This window comes from Xyrauchen texanus, chromosome 28 (genome assembly GCF_025860055.1).
Source record: "Xyrauchen texanus isolate HMW12.3.18 chromosome 28, RBS_HiC_50CHRs, whole genome shotgun sequence".
NCBI lineage: Eukaryota > Metazoa > Chordata > Actinopteri > Cypriniformes > Catostomidae > Xyrauchen > Xyrauchen texanus.
Genome location: NC_068303.1, coordinates 37,828,954 through 37,853,535, shown reverse-complemented (window position 1 = coordinate 37,853,535; position 24,582 = coordinate 37,828,954). Strand labels below are relative to the sequence as shown.

Below are 24,582 nucleotides of genomic sequence, written 5' to 3'. Positions count from 1 at the left end.
TTTGATTCTTACATTTTCAATGTGGACTTTTTTCAACCCTGCTGTAATAAACAATCTCTGGGCAAAGAAATCTTGTATCTGAATTTTCATATCTGCTGTGAAGACCTGGTTCATATCTAGTGTTGAAGCAATGCATTGTTTCAATTTAAAGACTTGTTATGAGTGAATGTGCCTAAAGCACTACTGTCTGACTGCAGGTGTGGTACCTGGACAGCAGGTTATACTGAGATCGGATTATTTTTCCCTCTGCCAGACTGCGGACTGATACAGGATGACCAAAGTACACATGCATGCTGCCATAGTCCTCACTCAAGACCCGCCGGGCCTTCAAAAGACCCTGAGAGAAAGTAACAGACATAAGAAATGAATGTTTCACCACAAAAAGAATCAACAAGTAGCATTTTAATGGGACAGCCTTGCAATGTGATTTTCCACAAGGCTGCAGCTTAGGCAGTTAAAGGAAAAGTTCACCCAAATATAAAAATTCAGCCATTTACTCATACTCATGTTATTTCAACTATGTTTGATTTTCTTTTTTTTTTTTAATTGAACACAAAAGTTTGGCAGAATTTACACTGTAGGACTGGCCAATATGACAATATATGTGACAATATAAAGTGTCAACCAATAGAGATTTTGATACCATGAAATCATGAAACACTCAACTTGGTTTTAAATTATTCTTACCATAATGCAAAATTTTATATAATGCCACATCTCAATCTGATATGTTGTTGACCAATATAATAATTATTATAAAATTTCCTCAAGAAACTCAAGATCTTCCCAAAGCAATGCAAAAAATATAAAGCATAATGCATTAAAAACACATCTTGCCGAAAATAACCAAAATTATGTATACACTTCTTGCAGAAAAACAATATTAAATAAACACATTTTGCAAAAAAAAAGATGAGTGAATTAATGTGGAGTGCATCTTTTGGCTTTCATAATATTCTTGGGTGAGCTTCATTTGAGGTGGTAAAACAGATTGCTTGTACTATGAATGATTATTATTCAGTGTTATTCAGATTTCCTTAGTGAATTTGCAAATTTTTTATCAGATCTTGTAGTTACTGTAGATAGAGCCTTAATTGTTGGTGACTTCAACATTCACATAGATAATGAAAATGATACATTGGGATTAGCATTTATCGATATTCTCAACTCTCTTGGAGTCAGACAAAATGTAAAAGGACCAACTCATCGCCATAATCATACGCTAGATTTAATTCTTTCATATGGAGTTGATGTTGATAATATAGAAATTCTGCAACAGAGCGATGACATCTCGGATCATTACCTCGTCTCTTGCATGCTGCAATCAGATAATGTTACTCAATCTACACCACGCTATCGTTCAGGTAGAACCATTCTTTCGACCACTAAAGATAGTTTCACTAATACTCTTCCAGATCTATCTCATATACTCAATAAACCCCAAAGCCCAGAAGAACTTGATGAAATAACAAAAAATTTAAATGCAGTCTTCTCTAGCACCCTTGATGTTGTCGCCCCACTTCGATTAAAGAAAATTAAAGAAATAAGCCCTGCACCATGGTACAATGATCACACTCATGCTCTCAAGAGAGCAGCTCGGAAAATGGAGCGCATGTGGAAAAATACAAAATTAGAAGTATTTCAGGGTGCATGGAAGGATAGTGTCTGTAGCTACAAACACGCACTCAAAGCTGCCAGGTCAGCATATTTTAGTAAACTCAGAAAATAACCACAACAATCCTAGATGTTTATTCAGTACTGTGGCTAAATTGGTTAGGAATAAAGCCTCAACAGAACCAGATATTACGTCACAGCTCAAGAGTAATGACTTCATGAATTTCTTCACAGATAAAATTGAAATAATCAGAAATAAAATTGGAATTATGCAATCATCTGTCATAGCACCCCAGAAAACAATGTCGAATAATTTCCCTCATGTGCAACTTCAATCCTTCGCTATCATAGGTCATGAAGAGCTAACAAAACTTATCGAAACATCAAAAGCCACAACTTGTTTGTTAGATCCTATACCAACTAAGCTCTTAAAAGAGGTATCTCCTGTAATATCAGAACCTCTTCTTAATATCATTAACTCCTCGCTATGCTTAGGACATGTCCCAAGAAACTTTAAAATGGCAATTATCAAACCGCTAATTAAGAAGCCACAACTTGATCCTGGAGAACTTGCTAATTATAGACCGATTTCAAATCTCCCGTTTATGTCAAAAATATTAGAAAAGGTAGTATCCTCCCAAATATGTTCATTTCGACAGAGAAATAGTATATATGAAGAATTTCAATCAGGATTTAGGCCTCATCACAGTACAGAGACTGCACTTATCAGAGTTACAAATGACTTGCTCTTATCATCTGATCGCGGCTGCATTTCTCTTCTAGTGCTTTTAGATCTTAGTGCTGCATTCGACCACGATAGATCACGACATTCTCTTGAATAGGCTAGAGAATTATGTTGGAATTTGTGGAGTGGCATTAGCATGGTTTAGGTCATATTTAGCAGACCGCTACCACATTGTCTATGTAAATGAGGAATTGTCAATCCAAACAAAAGTAAAATATGGAGTGCCACAGGGATCAGTTTTAGGGCCTCTGCTTTTCTCCATGTATATGCTTCCCCTGGGAGATATTATCAGGAATCGTGGAATAAGTTTCCACTGCTATGCTGACGATACACAACTTTATATTTCTTCAAAACCTGATGAGATTTCACAATTCTCAAAATTAGCAGAGTGTATTAATGAAATAAAAGATTGGATGGCCAGAAATTTCCTTCTACTCAATTCTGACAAAACAGAGGTTCTAATTATTGGACCAAAAAACTCTAAAAATAAGCCACTAAAATATAATTTGTCTCTAGATGGATGTACTGTTACATCATCTTCAACAGCGAAGAACTCAGGTGTTCTATTTGATACCAATCTGTCCTTTGAAAATCAAATTACAAACGTTTGTAGAACAGCATTCTTCCACCTAAGAAATATTGCTAAATTAAGGCATATGCTCTCGGTTGCTGATGCCGAAAAACTAATTCATGCGTTCATCACCTCAAGACTAGATTATTGTAATGCATTACTGGGAGGATGTCCAGCAAGATCAATAAATAAACTTCAATTGGTTCAAAATGCAGCAGCCAGAGTGCTGACGAGAACCAAGAAATATGATCATATTAGCCCCATTTTATCATCGTTACATTGGCTACCTGTTAAATTCCGTATTGATTTTAAAATTCTGTTAACTACGTACAAAGCTTTGAATGGTCTAGCTCCGCAGTACTTAAGTGATCTTCTAACACGCTATATTCCAACACGTTCATTAAGATCGCAAAATTCTGGCCTATTAATAGTTCCTAGAATATCAAAATCCACTAAAGGAGGAAGATCCTTTTCATATTTGGCTCCTAAACTATGGAATAGTCTCCCAAACACTGTTCAAGATGCAGACACACTCTCTCAGTTTAAGTCTAGACTAAAGACTCATCTATTTAGCCAGGCATACACCTAATTTATCCTCCAACCCACAATTAGGCTGCTTTAGTTGGGTCTGCCGGAACCAGAAACCAGAAACATTGAGCATGATCTCTTACTCTGCAATAAATTAAATGGCATCTAGGCTTACATCTTTTTATTTGTTTCCCTGTCTCAACCTCGGGTCTCCTATCCTGAGGTCACCAGAACCGGCTGGATCCAGCACCATTCCTGCTTCATGTTGGACTCCACTGCTACATGTCGCAGAATGATGATGACTAAATGCAGCCGGTGCCAGCCAAACATCACTTCAATCTATTATGACGGACTTCAGAGGATGAAATTATGCCAACTCCAACCTGCATCACCTCGGTCTATAGATGGACTACGATCTTGAAATGAAATGCTTAGACTAACTATTGCCAACAAAAGCCTTCATCAGCCAATTAACAAGGACAATTGCATCTATGTGAACTTCTGCAATTAATCAAGATGGACTTCAAAGACTTTGGTCATTAATCTTACAGTTCAAACACAATCGATGTTTAATCACTGACCCTTAACACTTAGTTTAATAATTTTAAACCATGATTTTAACTATACATAATTAATATTTACATTACATTCAAAATGTTAGCCAGAGGGGAACTGGCCCCCACAGTGAGTCTGGTTTCTCCCAAGGTTATTTTTCTCCATTAATCAACATCTTATGGAGTTTTGTGTTCCTTGCCACAGTCGCCTACAGCTTGCTCACTGGGGTTATTAATACAATTATCATTTAATTATTTTTAAACACTTAAATCGTATTTTATCGAAATTACACAATGATGATTAATCGACTTAATAGACATTACAGTTTTATCGTCTGTTAATGCTGATATTCTGTAAAGCTACTTTGAAACGATGTGTGTTGTGAAAGGCGCTATACAAATAAAATTGACTTGACTGTTTGCGGATTCAATTTTTCTGCTCCCTGTTTGCTTTTCTACACACAGATGTCACACCTATTTTAATAACAAGCTCCTCTTCATTTTCTTGACTTTGAGTCATCCTGTTCCGTGAAGATGTTTTTTCAGGGGGTTTCCAGAGTCAAAAATGATTGCGTAGCATGGGTGATTCCACTCTGCCCTCTAATGTTAATATATCGGGAAGCCTGCTGGACTAATTTTAGTGCTCCAGAGACGCTCACATGAAACACAGATGCGTATGTCAGATGAGAAGCTTATTAAGCACTTATGAATTACCAAATGTGAGATTAACATCACTGAATTTGCTTGGGCGACCAAAGGCCAAATGCCACCAAATGCGAGATTAACCCTCTGGGGTCTGAGGGTATTTTGGGCCTTGGAGAAGTTTTGACATGCCTTGACATTTGTGCTTTTTTCAGTTGCTTAAAAACACATTAATGGCTTAAGTCTGATAACACTGTATTCAGCACAAACTAGGCTACAATAATATGTGAGCAACATGTATGTACAGGTTTGTATTTTTGAGAAAATAACCTTTATGCATGGTTTTTGAAAAAGATATTAAGTCATTGAAATAAGGTCATATAACACATACTAAACATTTGTCCACAAGCCTTTTGAGAACTTGATCTTGTAGCCTAGAGTTTTTGCTACAAAATGATGTGAAAACCATCCTGATCATTCATTCATACGAAACAATATAGTAATTTAACTTTTGTAAGACACTTTTAGTGTTAGAAATGTCATATGCGAGGAAGCATGAATGATCATGAATATGGATTGTAATTCACACCTGAGGAGACAAAAGACCCCTTCCCTGGGCCTATCAATGAGGAATGTGACAGAAAGAGAATGAATAGGAGGAGAATTAATGATCAAAATCAAGTTTTAAGTTAAAAGTAATCTGACTATACATTTTCTTTACTTAAAGACTTTACTTAATTTTAGACCTGCACTACCATTTAAAAGAAGTCTCTTCTGCTCACCAAGGCTGCATTTATTTAATCCAAAATACAGTAAAAACTGTATTTAAAAAAATGTAAAAGAACAGTTTTCTATTTGAATATATTGTAAAACGCAATTTGCGATCAAAGCTGAATTTTCAGCATCATTACTGCAGTCTTCAGTGTCACATGATCCTTCAGAAATCATTAAAAGATGGGCATATTTAAAGTGCATTTTACTCATTTAACCCGAACACATATTTGCAAGCACAAGCTTTGTTGATGATAATGAGGCAGCATAAACACTAGATAAAATATAATTATACATTCATATTATTTTTATATCATATTACATATATTTATATCATACAGCATACATTTTAAATACCTGCTTTAGCCGAAACAGCATTTAAAATGTAACATTTTTCAAATGTCAATACTCTGCAGTCTGCAAACAGTCCCACTAGTAAAATATGTACATGTTTATATAAAATAGCATGTCAACAAATGAAAACTAAATGACTTGTCCAAAATTGTATCCTCGGCTGGATCAAGTCTCTCTTCAAAATACAAAAATTCATCGGAGTCCCGCTCTTCTTCTGAGGAAAATGTTAACTCTTCGTCACTATCCAAGAGTTTCCTTGCCTGTGTATCTTGTGATCTTTCAAATGCACAGAAAAATGAACTAACTTTTGTTGTTTTTAAGGCACAGTCGGGGCGTGTACCATTTGCATTGATCGCCTCAGCACATTAGCGTATGAATTGCGGGCTCTGCTGGTGGATGTGATCACATTAGAGATAATTAGATGAACCAGTAAAACGTACATCGTTTTCATACAGATTGCATTGCAGAAGAATATTCGTTTTAAATTTGAATTGTTTTATTTAAAAGTAGACATTTGTTTCACGTTTGTGTGATAAGTATTCGCAGAGTTTCAGTAAATTTTTGTGACGTGTTTCCGAAATATGCTCGCAAACCCAGAGACTGCTTACAGCTCACCCTTTTTATTTTCTTTATTTTATAAAAGCACAAGGTTTTGTTGTTATTGTGAGTGTACACAAATAAAAGTAGACCCTTTATAGTCTCTAATGACGTCTTACACTTATATGTATACCCCAAAATTATTTTAAGTAACTTTAAGTTGTTTCCGCTGTAATGACGAAAACATCCAGCAGGACGCGCCGGCGCTTCCGTCAAACCCAGAGGGTTAACGTCACTGAATTTGATTGGGAGACAGGTATTGAAGGGGTCATGAAATGCTATTTTTCTTTTTAATACATTATCTTCCCTGTGGTCCACTGATAATGTTCTTAAAGTTTCTTTGCACCAAAATAGTCACAATTTAGTAATATGTTGGTAATAGTTAACCACGGAAGGCCTGCACTCTTGACTTCAATTGCGCACCAGCGGGCGGGACCAAGGGTTTGATTTGTTTTTATGGAATAGTTACCTCTAATAAGTAAAAAGAGGAAAATTGGATTCTCCATTTCATGACCTTATTAATGCCATAACCTTATCCATGTTTCTTAAATTCTCAGTCTCACATGAAGCCCTGCCACATTTCCAATGCCTCCTGTCTCGAGAGACTATAGTTCTGCACCATGGGGTTCTTGAGTGCAGCATGGTTCAGTAGCAGAGTCTACTGCAATGACCACATATCAATCCTGTGTTTGCTGGAGTGGTAGTCTTGTTTTTACAGCATTGACTGCTTTCTTCAGCTGCCAGCCTCTGAAGAAATCAGTCAATGCAACACAGGCAGAAACAGACAGCTGCCAGCATCAACTTAGTTTATCCGCTGTAGAGGCTCTGTCTAGTTCCTGCCTCCACAGGTCTCGGTCACCAGTGAACTCCTCCCACCTACAGTTGAAACTCCGCCATGGACGGCTGAGAAAGGAGGAGTGTTGGTCTCCCGCCAAGGGTCTGTAAAACCAGGCAAGAAACCAAATGGAAAATGGATCAAATTCATGCGCTCATGCAACTGCATCCAGGGGGACCGATGCGCCAGCATGGAAATTCGAATCGCTGCGTGGAATGTACAGACAGGACATCACGTTGGGCAGAAAGAGGTCATTGCCCCAGAACTTACGAATTACAAAATTTTGATTGCTGCATTACCTGAACTTTGACTCACTGGCTCCGGAACTACGACCATCCGCGTGCCAGAAAGCAATGAAATTATGATATTACACTATTCCAGTGGCGACAAGAGACATGGTGGTCTTGGGATCAAGGTTGACAGCAGGACGACACAAAGCGTGATAGCCTTCCAACCATTTTCAAACCGTCTGGCAATCCTGACCATCGACGGCAGTCACGACGCACAGACTCCATCTAAGAGCCCACCGATGTCAGCCCAGACAACATGAAGGATGACTTCTACACCCAGCTACAAGATGCTCTGGGTACGATCCCTGGATGTTGGTACGGATAGTACCGGAAGGGACGTTGGGCAGGTTCGGTGTGGGAACAGCTGCAACAGCGACTTCAATGGGCAAAGCACAAGGCACCATCATCAGCCAAGCCAAATTGGATGCATCTTATGGATCCAAAATGCCCTCTCCAACAAATTTGCTGGGCTAGCTTAGTCGGATGTTTTGGACGACGAAGAACAACAGATATCACAAGGGATCATAGAAAGTGCAGCTCCTCTCTGCCCACCATACCGCTGCCAGATGCAGCCGTGGATCTCGGAGGAATGCCTGAACCTGGTGGACAAGCAAAAGCAAGCCAAACACGTAGATCAAGCAATACGGGCACCTGAACCGAGAAGTTCGACAGATGATAATGGAACGAGAAGCCTACTGGAATAACATAGCAGCTGATCTCGAGGAAGCTGCAAGAGTTCAAGACTGTAACAAACGCTCAAGAGACGGGAAGAGTGGAAAGAACAAGTCGACCAATGACAACATCAAGATAGCGGATGGAACTTTTGTGAGGTCTACCATTGAAAACCTGCAAGGGTGGAAAGAACAAGACTATACAATCTAGAGGGGGTCCAATAGAATCGATGTAAAATATTGAATTGCATAAGGCGCACCCTTGCGTCTCTAGATGCAGTCTTCCTGTTTTTAGAATCCTAGCCCACTCTCCCTCCTCCAATTCCAAGTTTAAATCTTTCTCCCATAATCTCTTGAATGGTTCAGGTTCCATCCTCCAGACTCCGATGCCTTGTGACCTTTTCCAAAAGCAGTAATCCCCACTCTCATAGTATCAGCTGCTTTAGGGGGTGAATGCTAAAAGTAGTGCAGCTGAAAAAACAAAAAAAAAAACGGAGATTTGGGGATCCCAAAATGTTGAAACAAATTTTCAAAGATCTCAAAACACTACTCTCATATAGGTCACAGAGTGTAGTATCCCCCCTCACAATCCACTCAGATCAGCAGAAAGGGGACATATTAATACATGTTTAGGGTTCAGCAATAAGCTCAAGGCAACATTTAGATAAATATCTGAACTAAACACTGGACACTTTTGTCCATACCGAGTGCAAATGCGAGATAACGGGGTGCAATTTAACTTCTCCGGTTAGATTGATAGAAAGGCTTTGCAATGGAAAAATTGGGGCAAGAACTTCCTGTTCAATAAAAAACCAGGGAGAAGCTCTTTCAGGTGGAAGTGACCAATGAGCCATATGTCTGATACCGAACGCATAATAATAAAAAAAATCTTGGGTAGGTCTAGCCCACCTGCCTACATCACTCAAACCATTCGCCACTGATCACATGATATTGATGAAACGCCTAATGTTATCAGAAGAGCAGCGACCCCAAATAAACCCCACTTGATCTACATGTACAAGAGATGTCATAACTTAATCGATTAGCCCAAATTTTTTACAATATTTTAACTAGGGATGTCCCTATCCGATCCATATCATTGGTATATGGCCAATACTGGCCCAGAACGCTAGATTGGAGATCGGAGGGGAGAAAAAAATATGATCCGATACCATCCATCACAACATAAAGCGGTGTTGCATGCCCGAGAGTTTCGTGGCTTGCACACAGGAGATTCTATTATGGCAGCCATTGAGGAGATGCTGCGTGAATGGAAGATTAATAAAAAGTCCATGTAGTTTTAAGGGACAATGCAAAAAACATGAAGGCAAAGGTGCTATTTTGTTATTACTACTGTGATTTGCATATAGCTGCACTGTAAGGGATATTTTTGTATTTATTTGTTTATTTACAAAGCTGAATGCTGCCATTTAAATTGTTTTAACTTTAAACCTGTTGGTAGCTTTAAGTGCTGCCGTACCTGTTTTTTTTTTTTTTTTGCGTTTTCGTAGTGTTTGACTAAAGGGTGGCAGTCTTTCATAATCAACTTTTGTTGTGGACTACATACTGGAGAATTATTTGTACTCCATTTGAGCGAGATGTTTTTCGGTGGCTAATTGAGCAAAGTGCTTCCATATATTGTATTATTAGTAGTAGTAGCAGCAGCAGTAGTAGTTCAAGAACAAAAAAATATCTGACTGATATAGTTATCGGCAAATAGCCAAAACTGCAGCATCGGTATCGGAAGTGAATGTTATCGGGACATCCCCAATTTTACTATTGGATCAGTAACTCTTACACTTGCTTGGATCTTTGTCCTTTTTAAGAGTCACTCAAAAACTAAATTATAAACAATATGAACATATTCCAACATTAGTTCACCAATCAAACCCCAAACCCCCACCCCCAGAACAGAAAAAAGCCAAATAGATAGAACCAGCACAAAAAGAAACAAAACAAGGTACACAGTTTCTTCGGACAGTGAATGTTCAGTGAGTACCACAAATAACTTAGTTCATTGACTTTATGAAGTACATCGCTTGATGGGGACATGTAAATATTTTACAGCCATCCTTAGCATTTATTCTCAATTTGGCCGGGAGCATCATTGCAAAAGCAACCTTCTGTTGATGTACAAGTTTCTTGCATTCCTTGAATTGATCGCGTTTCTCTCGTTGAATTCGCAATATCTGGGAGCAAGAAAATACTGTGGTTCTTCAAAAAAAGCCTTCCTTTATTCCTCGCCTTGCATAACATCTCAGAAATTTGGCCAGAATTGATCGGGGCCTCGAACTGTGAGCTCACTCAATTTCCATCTTATGGCCTGCTATGTCGAGCAGACTCGAAAAGAGCCCATCCAGGAATTTCACCATTTCTTGACCCGCTTCAGTCTCGGGAATTCCAACAATTCACAGATAATACCCTCTCTGATGAGTGAGAGGGTGGTGGTGGTGGCGTAGTGGGCTAAAGCACTAAACTGTTAAGCAGAAGGTTGTCGGTTCAACCACAGCCACCACCATTGTGTCCTTGAGCAAGGCACTTAAACTCCAGGTTGCTCCGGGGAAATTGTCCCTGTAATAAGGGCTCTGTAAGTTGCTTTGGATAAAAGCGTCTGCCAAATGCATAAAAATGTAAATGATGACTACAGATAATCAATCCATTTCTCGACATCCCACACTCTTGTAACCACCTCGTGGGTTGTCTGCTTGTGCATGTTAATGTCCAAGAGCCCAGACATATTGTCTTCCTAGAACATTAATGAAACAGAATGTACTGAATCTCAAATGACATTAATAATGTTAAAACTAGCAAAGTGCACAGAGCTAGTCCTTCCCACATCCGAACCTCACATGGCCCCCACGTCTCTCTCTCTCCCGCAGCCATCAATAACATTTTCTGTGACTTGTGCCACAGTAGACCTTCTGTCAGTTCAGACCAGAAGGGATAGACTTCGTTTCACTCATGCATCGATGAGTCTTGGGCGCCCAACACTCTCGCCGGTTTGTAGTTTGTCCCTCATCGGACCACTGCCAGTAGGTACTCCCCAATGCTGACTGGGAGCACCTCACAAACCATGCCATTTCAGAGATGCTCTGACCCAGTAGTCTAGCCATTAAAATTTGGCCCTTGCCAAAATTTCTCATGCATTCAACACACTGACAACAAGAACTGATTTTTCACTTACCATCTCATCTACCCAGACCTTAACATGTCGCCTTGTTAGGAGATGATCAACATTGTTTGCTTCACCTGTTAGTGGGCATATTATTTTGGCTCATCTGGGTAAATGTGATTGATGGGCAGACATAGAATGAATGAACGAGTGACTATTTTCATTCAGATTCTGTGTATAGTGAATGCTAAAGGGAATAGGGAGTGATTTCAGATTGTTCTGAAGCAAACTAATCAGTTGACTAGAGTCACCTGTGATTGGTCAAAGACACGAGTCAGCCGTGAAAAAAATAATCTTTCGCAGTCCTGCTTGAAAAACCGATGACATTGATGTGAACCAGACTGACAAGCAGAGGCGTCTCCTTTTACCACATCCAGTGTATAACCGCAACTAATAGATCATTTTTCATTCTATGACCCAGCTCGATTTAAACATGGATATTATCTACCAGCATATTACTCCCATTTTGCGCATTTTGTCTCTCTCCATTTCTTTGCTGTGCTACACATTTAGACATCCTGCACTACATTTGCCCAACACACTTGCAGACACGACTGATTTTTGTTTATACCGATTATCACTTACACATAACATTTGTTGGCTTGTTTGTTTCTTAAAATAAATGGCACCTTGCACGTTCAGCCTTAGAGCCGGGTTGTAACACTAATGCATTTCATGCAATGCATTTTTTGTTAATATATATAAACCAATACATATAAACCAAACCTCCTTGGTCCTAAATGCATATGTGACTCTAGTGCTGACTAAATAAGATTCTAAATTGAATCTTTTTCAGCATATATTTTTTAAAATTATTATTATGAATCGTTCCAAAATAATTAATTGAATCATGACCAAACTTCAGATTGCACAATGCACATCATCGTTAGGTAAAGAATCGTAACTGAATCTTTGTCAAAGCAAATCGTTACACCCTTAGCAGGGATGCACACAAGTGCCTGCAGTACAGCGGGCTTCCCGATATTTGTGCTCCGCAGACAGGAGAGTGCAGAGCAGGATCACTCGTACTACTCAATTATATTTGTCCCAGGACATTCACAGAACGGGACGACTCCCAAACAGATCAGTAACATATAAAGGAGCTTGTTATTTAAACAGTTGCGTGACATCTATGCTTTGGGTTCACAAAAGCAGATGCAGAAAAAGGTCATCTGCAAACCATCGTACGACGATAATCACTTGTAATCAATCCGTTTCACCACCTCAAAATTAAGCACTCAAAAGAATATTCTCAAAGTCAAAAGGTGCACTCCGCATTAATTAGGTAAAAACATTTATATTTTCTGCAAGAACTGTTTATTGGCATCGGATATTTTTCTTATGTGTGTATTATTTTCTTTGTTGCATTGCTTTGAGTCTATTGTGCAGTGGCATTGCTATAGCAAAACATTCTCAGGCCCGAATGATTTTAGTCTAGCTCCAACTATTTTTATTCAAAAGTGCCCAGGTGTTGAGTGGAACTGAGTACAGTATTGTACGTGTTGATTATTGCGGAGCTTCCTAAAGTATATTCATCTCACGTTAAGCAGTTAATGCACGCTAAATATTCAACTGAAACGCATTTGTGCAGCGTGATTGAAGCCTGGTTTTCATGTGCAAGACATCAGAACCACAATCTTGAGTTGTACGCTCGTCTATCCTACTGTACCTACTCTATCCTACTATATCTGGATGCGTGCGCATCAATAGGGCTTCCAACAATATGCAAGCTCCATAGATAAGATAGCTAAGAGTGAATCACTCGCGTCAACCGAGCGAGCTTACCTTGATGCCCTGGCCCACTTTTCTTTTGTTTGTATGCAAAAGAGCAGAGCAAGCAGTTTTTTTGCAATTAACACAAGAAAGAAAAATGTATTGGGTGACTCTCCTTTTAAGATTTCTGCTCTATTTTGTTGTTATCTGTCTGCTGAATAAAAATGGAGTGTGGAAAGGAAGGCTACATGTACCGAGGTCGACTCTTTGGGCTTTGGGACGCCGAGCAGCTCACGGGCATACAGAGATTCTTCTAAAATTCTCTCATAGCTGATGCTGACAGGAACCAGGTTGATGTCAAATAGCTCTCCTTTAAAAAAAGGCTCCATCACAATGTTCAACAGCCCTGAGGGAGATAAAAAAGAAAGTGTAAGAGATAGAGCTGACACAAATCGGTGTTCAGTAAGTCAGAGCATTTTTCTTTTCTCATTCATCTAAATTTGCTTTGGTTCAATTTGATTGATAACCCCAATGAACAGTGCAACTGTTGTGCTTTGTACAGCTTTTGAATGGCCGTTTTTAACCTGTCTGCCATAATTGACTACAATGCAATTGTGAAAATCCTGTGAAATTTAATTTAGCTTGCAGTTCACACTTCCTGTGCACTAGCAATGCAGAGAAAAAAAAAAAAAGTTTCCTGTAACCTTGAATTTATTTGTGCAGCTAAAAAAAAAAAGGCCAAAAATTGTAGAAAAAAAAAAAAATGTACTAATTTTACTAATCTAAAAAGTGTCATGAAAGTAGAAAAAAGTACATTACCTGTCTTTGGTGCGAGCGATTTGCATGTTCTGCTTCTTGTTCCTTCCAAGAAGAACTCAATTGGGGCATATCCATTCTGAATGTATGACATGAACCAGACAGGAAAAAAAATTAAATAAAATAGTTATACAACTAAAAACTATGGAAGCATATTAGTAATGAGTCATTTACGCAGGTAGTCTGCATTGCTGATATTTGGTACAACAGAAATTATTTTGGTCAAACTAGTGAATTAAACAAAAAATAAATGAAAATAAATAAATAAATAGAAGGTCCTTCCATATTATATTTAAAGCTCTTACTCTCAGCATGGTCTTCACGTACTCCGAGAACACAGCCCAGTAAAGTTTATCTCCTCCAAATGACCGGCGGATGAAAAACGCTCCTGACATCCGCAGCATCTCACCGATAAACTTCATACTCATAAAATCTGCAGATACATTGACACTTCAGGCACTCTATATTCGTAAACAGTTATACATTTTATTTAAGCAATGGTTTGAAGCTCATTTACAGCTAAAATCTGAATTATACAAGAAATTGCTACTCAAATGTAACTTTTGGCACCATGTTATGCCGTCTGCATACTTTTACTGAAAAAGCACAGTGGCAGATGGTACAGGTATAGACCGTGGTACTGAATTATTAGTATTTTAAAACCATGATATTACCAAGGTACATGTCCAAAAAGCCATGGTACAGTACTAAATTAGTCTACCTAGTTTTCTAATATTGTTTATATTAAGTGTCTTAAAGTAATTTGAACTTACTTGAAAAAATTAAGGATTACATAAAATGTACTTGTGTACATACGTTTTGCTCTGCAAAACTCGCAAGATTCACATATTCAATATTGAGTTAGGGGTATGGTTAGGGTAGGGGTAAGATTTAAGCAGTGGGTCAACAGTGTAATTACGTGCAGGTACTTTAAATTTAAGTACATTCTAACAAGATGTACAGCACTGTGCAAAAATCTTAGGCACATTAGATGTTTAACAAAAACATTTGTCTTAAGATGGTTATTTTATATTTTCTGCTCTAGTGTGTCAAGGAAATATACATTTTAGATTTCCAAACATTTCTTTTGCAAATAGAATAGAAGTAGAACATACAGTCCTGCAACAGATGGTATGGCCTTCACACAGCCCAGATCTCAACATCATTTAGTCTGTCTGGGATGACATGAATAGTCAGTAGCAACTGAGAATGCCTAAATAAATAGAACTGTGGCAAATTCTCCAAGATGCTTGGAACAACATATCTGCCAACAACCTTGAAAAACTGTGTGCACGTGTACCTAGAATAGGTGTAGTTTGAAAGGCATAGGGTAGTCAAACCAAATATTAAAAGTTTTTTTACTGCTGTAGGGCCTTGCCCCACTGAAAATGGACAGCATGGCCCTTTGTTCTATGATCAAAGGTGAGACATTGAACATGGTTTCCCAAAATGCCGGACGGAAGTCCCGCCCATGGACTCAATCTCAGACGTCATTGGTCAAAAGCGGCCTATGACCGATGACGTCATCTTAACAAAACTAGCGCTCACATTTGAGATCTCTCTCTCTGCATCCAGCCTGACTGTTACACCTACAGCTTCGCTGCGCTCTAAAGAGACACATCTACACCAAGGAATTTCCCTCCTTCTGGACAAAGAAAGACCATGTTTTTCTAAACCTCACCATTTGGCCACAGTAGAGTAAGATTAACTGAGCTTTGTTCCAGTCGTGTAGTGTACAACCGGTTCATTTCAGCTTCACTCTGAGACAACAGTGAATTTACATAGAAAAAGGAAAAGGCGACCAGCTTCCCTTCTCAATCATTTTCCCTCAACGTTGACTACCTCTCGCGTTTCTCGCGATCACCGGACCCGAGAAACAACACAGAGATGCGTTTTTTCGCTGACGAGCGTGAGACCAAGGACCGAATCCAGATTGTTTTCTCCTGACCACTCAATGCAACAGGAATCCAACAGACAACCCTGCTGAAATCACACAGGATTTCACAAGTAAGGCTTGATATCTGGGCAGATTTAGTTTAGAAACTGTGACTTTACTTATAAACCTAAATCATATATATTTGATTGCTGAATGTTTGATGTTTTGTTTACATTTGTATGTTAACCACGATCGCTAAATGTTTGATGTTTTGTTTACAACTTTACATTTAACTACGATCACTGATTGCTGTTTAAAGTTATGAGATCGTCATTTTTGGGGAAATGTTAATTTATTGACTGAATCTGAATCAACGATTCAAATTGCGCCGTTACCAGCGTGTCTCCTCTGTTAAATTGCATGAACCCCTGTTTGTTCGCTCTCTCTCTCTCTCTCTCTCACAAACACTGAAATTCACGGAGCGAGCAGCACCGCGGTTTATGTATGAATCAGGCTGGTGTTTTTCAAATTCTCCCGCCTGTTTCTTTTCAGTTCCTTTGTGTCTGCTCATTATCACCCGCACGTGGTATTAGCTCCGTTGTGCTGGTTCTGATCTAGCCAACTTGCTTTCCCCTACATCTTCACATAATCGTTGGCTCCGCCCTTTCCGGACTAGCCCTCCATTTTGACTAGTTCCTCACGAGGAGTTTAGTCCGCCATTTTGTGTCCTGTTACCGACTCGAGACACACACACACACACACTAGCATGTACAGTCAGGTCCATAAATATTGGGACATCCAACACAATTCTAATCTTTTTGGCTCTATACACCACCACAATGGATTTGAAATTAAACGAACAAGATGTGCTTTAACTGCAGACTTTCAGCTTTTAATTTCAAACATCCAAATCAGGTGAATGGTGTAGAAATTACAACAGTTTGTATATATGCCTCCCACTTGTTAAGGGACCAAAAGTAATGGGACAATTGGCTGCTCAGCGGTTCCATGGCCAGGTGTGTGTTATTCCCTCATTATCCCATTTACAAGGAGCAGATAAAAGGTCCAGAGTTCATTTCAAGTGTGCTATTTGCATTTGGAATCTGTTGCTGTCAACTCTCAATATGAGATCCAAAGAGCTGTCACTATCAGTGAAGCAAGCCATCATTAGGCTGAAAAATCTAAACAAACCCATCAGAGAGATAGCAAAAACATTAGGTGTGGCCAAATCAACTGTTTGGAACATTCTTAAAAAGAAAATGCGCCGGTGAGCTCAGCAACACCAAAAGACCTGGAAGATCACGGAAAACAACTGTGGTGGATGACCGAAGAATTCTTTCCCTGGTGAAGAAAACACCCTTCACAACAGTTGGCCAGATCAAGAACACTCTCCAGGAGGTAGGTGTATGTGTGTCAAACTCAACAATCAAGAGAAGACTTCACCAGAGTGAATACAGAGGGTTCACCACAAGATGTAAACCATTGGTGAGCCTCAAAAACAGGAAGGCCAGATTAGATCTAAAAAAAGCCTTCACAGTTCTGGAACAACATCCTATGGTCAGATGAGACAAAGATCAACTTGTATCAGAGTGATGGGAAGAGAAGAGTATGGAGAAGGAAAGAAACTGCTCATGATCCAAAGCATACCACCTCATCAGTGAAGCATGGTGGTGGTAGTGTCATGGCGTGGGCATGTATGGCTGCCAATGGAACTGGTTCTTTTGTATTTATTGATGATGTGACTGCTGACAAAAGCAGCAGGATGAATTCTGAAGTGTTTCGGGCAATATTATCTGCTCATATTCAGCCAAATGCTTCAGAACTCATTGGACAGCGCTTCACAGCACAGATGGACAATGACCGGAAACATACTGCGAAAGCAACCAAAGAGTTTAAGGGAAAGAAGTGGAGTGTTATGCAATGGCCAAGTCAATCACCTGACCTGAATCCGATTGAGCATGCATTTCACTTGCTGAAGACAAAACTGAAGGGAAAATGCCCCAAGAACAAGCAGGAACTGAAGACTGTTGCAGTAGAGGCCTGGCAGAGCATCACCAGGGATGAAACCCAGCATCTGGTGATGTCTATGCGTTCCAGACTTCAGGCTGTAATTGACTGCAAAGGATTTGCAACCAAGTATTAAAAAGTGAAAGTTTGATTTACGATTGTTAATCTGTCCCATTACTTTTGGTCCCTTAAAAAGTGGGAGGCACATATACAAACTGTTGTAATTCCTACACCGTTCACCTGATTTGGATGTAAATACCCTCAAATTAAAGCTGACAGTCTGCAGTTAAAGCACATCTTGTTTGTTTCATTTCAAATCCATTGTGGTGGTGTATAGAGCCAAAAAGATTAGAATTGTGTTGATGTCCCAATATTTATGGACCTGACTGTAGCTCCACATTTAGTTAGGATTTCCATCTTATGTTATATTCATTTAGTATTGGCAGTGTTCATTACTGTTTGATTATAATAAATCTTGTTATAATAAGTATTCCTGGTTTGTTTGAATATTGTGTTGAAGCCAGCCTCTGCCATGTCAAGAACTCCTGTATTACTTCAGTATTGTTAAATTGTTGTTGTTAGAAGCCAACTGTAACCAGATTACTGTTGGGTTCATATGGCAACAATTTGACTAACTTTTTCCCCTTTTGATTCTCAATCAAGATACTCAATCTGCAGGGTAGAATTTTATGAGACTTGATCAGTCACTTACTATCATTTTTCTCTTGTCAAAGAGTGGTGCCCCGAGGATAGAATTTAACTAATTAAATTCTATTAATTAACTTAACTATTAATTAATAATTAATACACATTACTTATTAATTTATATCTGATAGTAAAACTGATCTAACCAACCTGTGAACCTACATAAATTGGTGCCTGTGTAACATTGATTCTAATCAATGTTCTATTTATTAATAATTGATGGTTGTCTATGATAATTATTAATTATTGCTAATAAACACACCCGCTCCAAAACTGTGAGCCCTACACTGCATTTTGTATGAATTTAACTAATAAAAATTATTCATGGCATTATTTTTGAAAACATCCTCACTCTACATCTTTCACAACTGACTAAATGTTTTGCACAGCACTCAATGTACAAAACAAGTACATTGTTTCAAATGCTTACTTGCATTAAGTACATACCGTATTTTCCAGAAAAAAGTCACACCTGACTAAGTTGCACCGGGTCAAAATTGCATTGTTGAGAGAGAAAAAAAAAAACACAGTTAAGTCGCATCTCTGTATTCACCTTATGCGCCAGAGAAACTAGCACACAGCCATCTTGAAAATTTTGTCTCGGAACTTCTGTTCTAGTGGTTGCTATATAGAAATCTATGGTGTTGATGTCAAAGTGTAATAAGCAAGCAAAGTGGATTTACATAGAGCTATCATGAGTATTTTAAAGTGTTCAAGAAGCAGTGTACTTCATTCACAAACGCACATGAAGTTTACCTTTAAACTGTGGACGTACTGATGTGCCTCTGTGCTCATGAAAGTCCAAGAGACAACAAAAAGTCATTTAAAATATCTTGCAAGACACCTCTGACCATCTTCTCGTCATTCACCCATTGCGTTATAGTTAAGGTATGCAGATTTGTTAAGCATTAAACCAGGATGGGGGGGAGGGGTGCAACTTTATTTATAGGCGCACACGCACACACACACACACACACACACACACACACACACCACGCCATTCGCCACTAAGTGGCGGTGACGCCACCACGACGCTTGTGCCAGGCTATGTGCAGGTTAAGGCCACGTGAAGTGTCGAACGCCCGCTGGCAGGAGGTCACGGGACAGATCCAACAGGTGACATGGGTCCAATGACTGAGATGACTGGCTGATGCACCACCTGTGCCAACTTGCTGTGCTTTAGCCACCCTGCGCTCTGCTCGTTGTTGTGAGCGTCGCTCCTCTGCCCTCCATTGTTGTTGGAGGGCGACTGCCTCCAACTGGCCAGCAGCGTCCTTCACAAGCCTCCTCCAAAGAGGCCGATCTTGACACCGCTGGTACCAGTCATTGGCAAGTCCACTCAGCTCCACATCCTCCTGTACCACATCACTCCATATCTTCTCCTGCCCGTGCTGCGCCCGCTTAGCCCCCTCTATCCGGCCGAACAGAAACTGTTTAGGCATGCGGTGGCCAGGCATGTGGGCTACATGACCCAGCCAACGCAACCTTGCCTGCCGTAGGAGCTCACCAATGGGACTGTCCACATCTTTCAAAGATTTGTGAGCTCCTCACACAATCCAGCCTGGTTAAACCCAGGATGGATCTTAGGCAGGCCAGCCTAAATGTTTCTAATCGGCGATGATGTTCCATTAGGGGGGTCCACGTTTCGCAAGCATAGAGAAGGGAGGGAATGACCGTGGCCGAGAATACCTGAAGCTTCGTGCGGAGCAACAAACCGGGTAGCTTCCACACAGCGTTACGCAACCAATGAAAAGATAATGCCGCTCGACTGATTCGGAGTGAGACCTCTGCTGTCAAACCGGAGCTGGTCATAAGCACACTTCCCAGGTATGGAAAACACTCCACTCTCTCCACAACTGCCCCATCACCAATTGGGAGCTGTGGGGGTGAAGTGTCTGATGGTACATAATACCCAGGAAGGTGCTTTGTTTTGGTTGGGCTGATGGTAAGGCCCCATCTCTTGGTGGCAAGCTCCAGGTTCATCAGCAGCGCCCCCAATTCCTCCTCTGAGTGAGCAGCAATTACCAGATCATCAGCATACATAATGTGGTTGACCAATAGGGAGCCATCCCTTGACTGCACCCGGGTGTCGATCAACCTCCCATTATATCTATACCAGATGGAAATTCCTCCAGTACAGCCATCGAAGGCTTCACGAACCACGCGGTCGAAATAGATATTAAATAATGTGGGAGCCAGAGGACATCCCTGTCGGAGCCATGGGGAATGGCTCCGACTGGCTCCATTCCCCATTCCCCACACACACACACACACACACACACACACACACACACGTGAAAGTGTATGTTTTATTTTATATTCAGTTAACAAACATTTTAATCACATTTAAGCATCTAAAAATATAGGGTGACAAATTAAAAAATTACAATTGTAATTGTCTTTAATGTTATGAACTGCATGTGAAATAATACGAGCGGTCACTGTTAGAAATGTCATGTCAACTACACATTTTAACAAGCTGAAACCTAAAAATTAAGCTAAATAACACGTATAACAATTAAACACTTAAACATTTACAGTGACAGAAAAACTCACTAGCATTTTCTAGTAGTAAAGTGGTTTTGGAGACTCACACCAACTCATGGGAAAAATACTTTGTGCTCCCACACGTAATCCATTTGATCGACTCGAAGTAGCTTCAATACAAACAGGAAATTAAATGACAAATATCAGAAGAGCGGAGTGCAGAAAAAGGGCGGGGCTGAATAAGGTGAATAAGTCGCACTGAGAGGTTGCATTCAGCAGTCACTAGTGTGCCCTTCAAGTGGACACAGAAATATTGTAATTATGAGTTACGAGCACATGAATGACCCAGCGAAGTTGGAGGTTCAAGTGGGAAACTCAGAATTCTAGATACTAGAGTTACTGAGATGGGAGGAGTCCTAAACTTCCAACATGACGGAGAGAGTACAGTTTCAGTAGTGAATGACAGGTTTTGGTAATTTTTCTAAATACAGCTAATTTTTAGTGCTTGCCATTTTGGTCATATTAATTTATGTATATTAGCAACCATTCTATGCATGTTGAAAATTTCTACACGGTGAAAATGGCTTGTATTTGACCAAAATTCCATTATCGTCAGCAAGCTACCTGAATGAATTATGTTGTCAAAATAAAAGTTCCTCAAATATTAATGAATGAACCTGGCATCGTCCATGTTTCCTGTTCTTTCCGACAACAAAGCCCGTGGACACGACATACTCATAATTACCGAGAGGGGGAAAAATCTTTCAGCTACTGCCACAGGCAGCTCTCATTCGAACTGCCACTGCCACAGGCAGCTCTCACTCGACCTACCACCTCCACAGGCAGCTCCCACTCCACCTACCACCACCACATGGACAGTTTAAAAATATTTCCAAATGCACAAGTATACAGTCTATACACTACTACTTAATACATACAGTATATATGCACTTATCTTGCCTCTACAATCCATATGCATTCTGCCTGTACTTTCCACAAGAAAACTTTTTGCAACCTCACAATGTAAAGTCTGCATCGCTGCAAAATTTGCAGATGTGCAACTTGCACAACAGTGCTACTAAGAGTAAGATGTTGTTACCACTTTCCCATATGTCTAGCTCATTGTAAATTACCCCTAATTTTGTATTTACTGATTGTTTTGTTTTTCTGTGAGTTATATTGTTATTTATACTAATACATGGGTCTACTGGTCATGTATGTCATCTGTGTAAAGTGTTGGTCTTGAAAGATGTCTTATTCCCAACAAATTTCCATGATGGCGCCACGAATGGCTGCCTTGGTTTGGAGCACTTTTGTTTTTTTGTTTGTGTGTCCAGTGTTTAGTACTCCTTTTCCAGTCAGTTTTACAAGGGACGAACTGCTGAACATTCAGCTGCATGTACCAGACAACCTTTTCCCAGTTTTCAAATATTCAGATGTTTTGCTGGACATTAGTCAGAGTCATTGTTAAAATGCGCAACAAGATGCAGGCGAGGGAGACGAGCCGGTGCACAGGTGAAACTCCGTCGGCGCGGCTATCGAACAGCGCTGCCAAGCATTCATCTAGCGAATCTCCAATCTCTTTTTAACAAAACGGACAAACTACATCTCCTCACACGTACAAAGACTTTTCAAACTCAGCTGCCTTGTACTTCACAGAAACCTGGCTGAGAGAAGCCTTTCCAGACAGCGCGTTACATCTGCCAGGCTTTCAGCTGCTCAGAAGGGATTGAATCGCGGAGTTAACGGGGAAAACGAGAGGCGGTGGAACATGCTTTTACAACAATAAAAGTTGGTGTACAGATGTAACAACGTTAAAGAGAATGTGCTGTCCTAATTTGGAAGTGCTCTTTATTAACTGCAAGCCTTTCTACTCACCACATGTGTTTTCCTCTTTTATTCTGGTGAGTGTGTATATCGTGCCAAACGTGTGTGTGTGTGTGAGAGAGTGAACACACCTCTGCAACAGCTGACTGATCAAATCAATGGCGCAAATGCCATACCCAGACTCCGTTATTTTTGGGGGGGATTTTAACAATGCAAATCTCACACTTGAACTGCCCAAATACAAACAGCACATTACATGCCCCACCAGAGACAGGAATATACTGGATCATTGCTACACAACAATAAGAATGCATATCGCTCTGTCCCTAGAGCAGCTTTGGGACTCTCTGATCACTGTCTGATTTACCTTATTCCAACCTACAGGCAGAAATTAAAGTCAACCAAGCCAGTAGTAAGGACTCTACAGAGGTGGACCAATGAAGCAGAGCGGAAACTACAAGCCTGCTTCATTTGCACGGATTGGAGTGTTTTTAATGCTGCAACCACAGACCTGGGTGAGCTCACAGATACGGTTACATCATATATCGGTTTCTGTGAGGATATGCGCATTCCTACTTGGACTTATTTATCATTCAATAACTATAAACCATGGTTTACAGGAAAACTCAGACAGCTTAGTCATGCCAAAGAGGATACTTACAGGTGTGGGGATAAAGTCTTGTAAAATCAGTAGGGAAACAAACTGAATAGGGAAATCAGAGTGGCTAAGAGAAGTTACTCTGAGAAGCTGGAAAATAAGTTTTCAGCTAACGACCCTGCATCAGTGTGGAGTGGCATGAAACAACTCACAAATTACAGGACTCCTACCCCAACCCTGTGGTGGACCAACAACCTGAATGTGTTCTACTGTAGATTTGAAAGGCCCAATCACACACACCACACCCACTCGGACCTTCACTTCACACAAAACACCAACACCTCCAGCAATCCCCCTCCTCCCACTCCTACTACTCAACCTGCAGTTAAGATCTGTGAAGATGATGTGTATTTGCACAACTCTAAGACATTTCATCTTAATCTACCCTTGCTAGATAATGCTGAAAATCACTTTTAACTGTGGTAACATTTGTACCTGACAAATTAATGACTGACGGACCCCTTTAAAATGTGTGTAGCGATGTGCAATCGCCTATAATTTATAAATATAATCTTTAATTTTCATCTCAGTCTACCAAGAATGGTAACTATAAGGCTTAACTTGTTAAAATTCATGTTGTATAAATCATGAACCAGTATTATTTTGTAACCAGGGATTTTCATGTTTTGTTACCTACATGTATAACATCCATGAAAAAATGTAATGTTTAGTATGCAAGCGTTTGCTGGCATATGCAGAGAAAGCTGATGACAATGAATATTATGTCTCTTGTACCATTCTCAAAATATAAAAGTTCATGATTAAATATGCACTATTTTTGAGCGGGATATTTTTAAGACTCTGGAACAAAGGATCATAAATCACTTTTCAGAAAAGACAGCCCAGTTGACCATTTGACTCTGAAAAGTCACTTCTGATTGGTGAAGGACACCTTTGGGGATGCGGCCAATTTCAGTTCAAATATTTCCAAACAAGAAGAACACACTTCATCTCTTCATCCTCTCTTGGCTCCTTCGTGCTCTTCTCTCTTCTGCCTGCAAGTGCTGGTAGCTCCGCTTACTGCCAGGTCCATGGCATGTGAGGCACAAGGAAGCTTGGGATTCGACGTCCCAAGAAGGCCTCGCTTCACAGCTAACCTCATCATTCATACAAACAATAAATTTGATCATACAGAGGTCAAAAACATCG

General features: G+C 39.9%; 1 protein-coding gene across 3 annotated transcripts in view; it reads right to left on the bottom strand.

Annotated features, from left to right (window-relative positions):
• Positions 1 to 24,582, bottom strand: part of gnpat (glyceronephosphate O-acyltransferase) — a 120,049-nt gene that overhangs the window by 39,715 nt on the left and 55,752 nt on the right. For all 3 annotated transcript variants that reach the window (XM_052095509.1, XM_052095507.1, XM_052095508.1), the window contains 4 exons: positions 14,179 to 14,306; positions 13,877 to 13,952; positions 13,312 to 13,463; positions 207 to 337 (listed from right to left, as the gene is read on the bottom strand). In XM_052095509.1, coding sequence (XP_051951469.1) covers positions 207 to 337; positions 13,312 to 13,463; positions 13,877 to 13,952; positions 14,179 to 14,306 — 487 coding nt within the window. The remainder of the gene's footprint in view (positions 1 to 206; positions 338 to 13,311; positions 13,464 to 13,876; positions 13,953 to 14,178; positions 14,307 to 24,582) is intronic.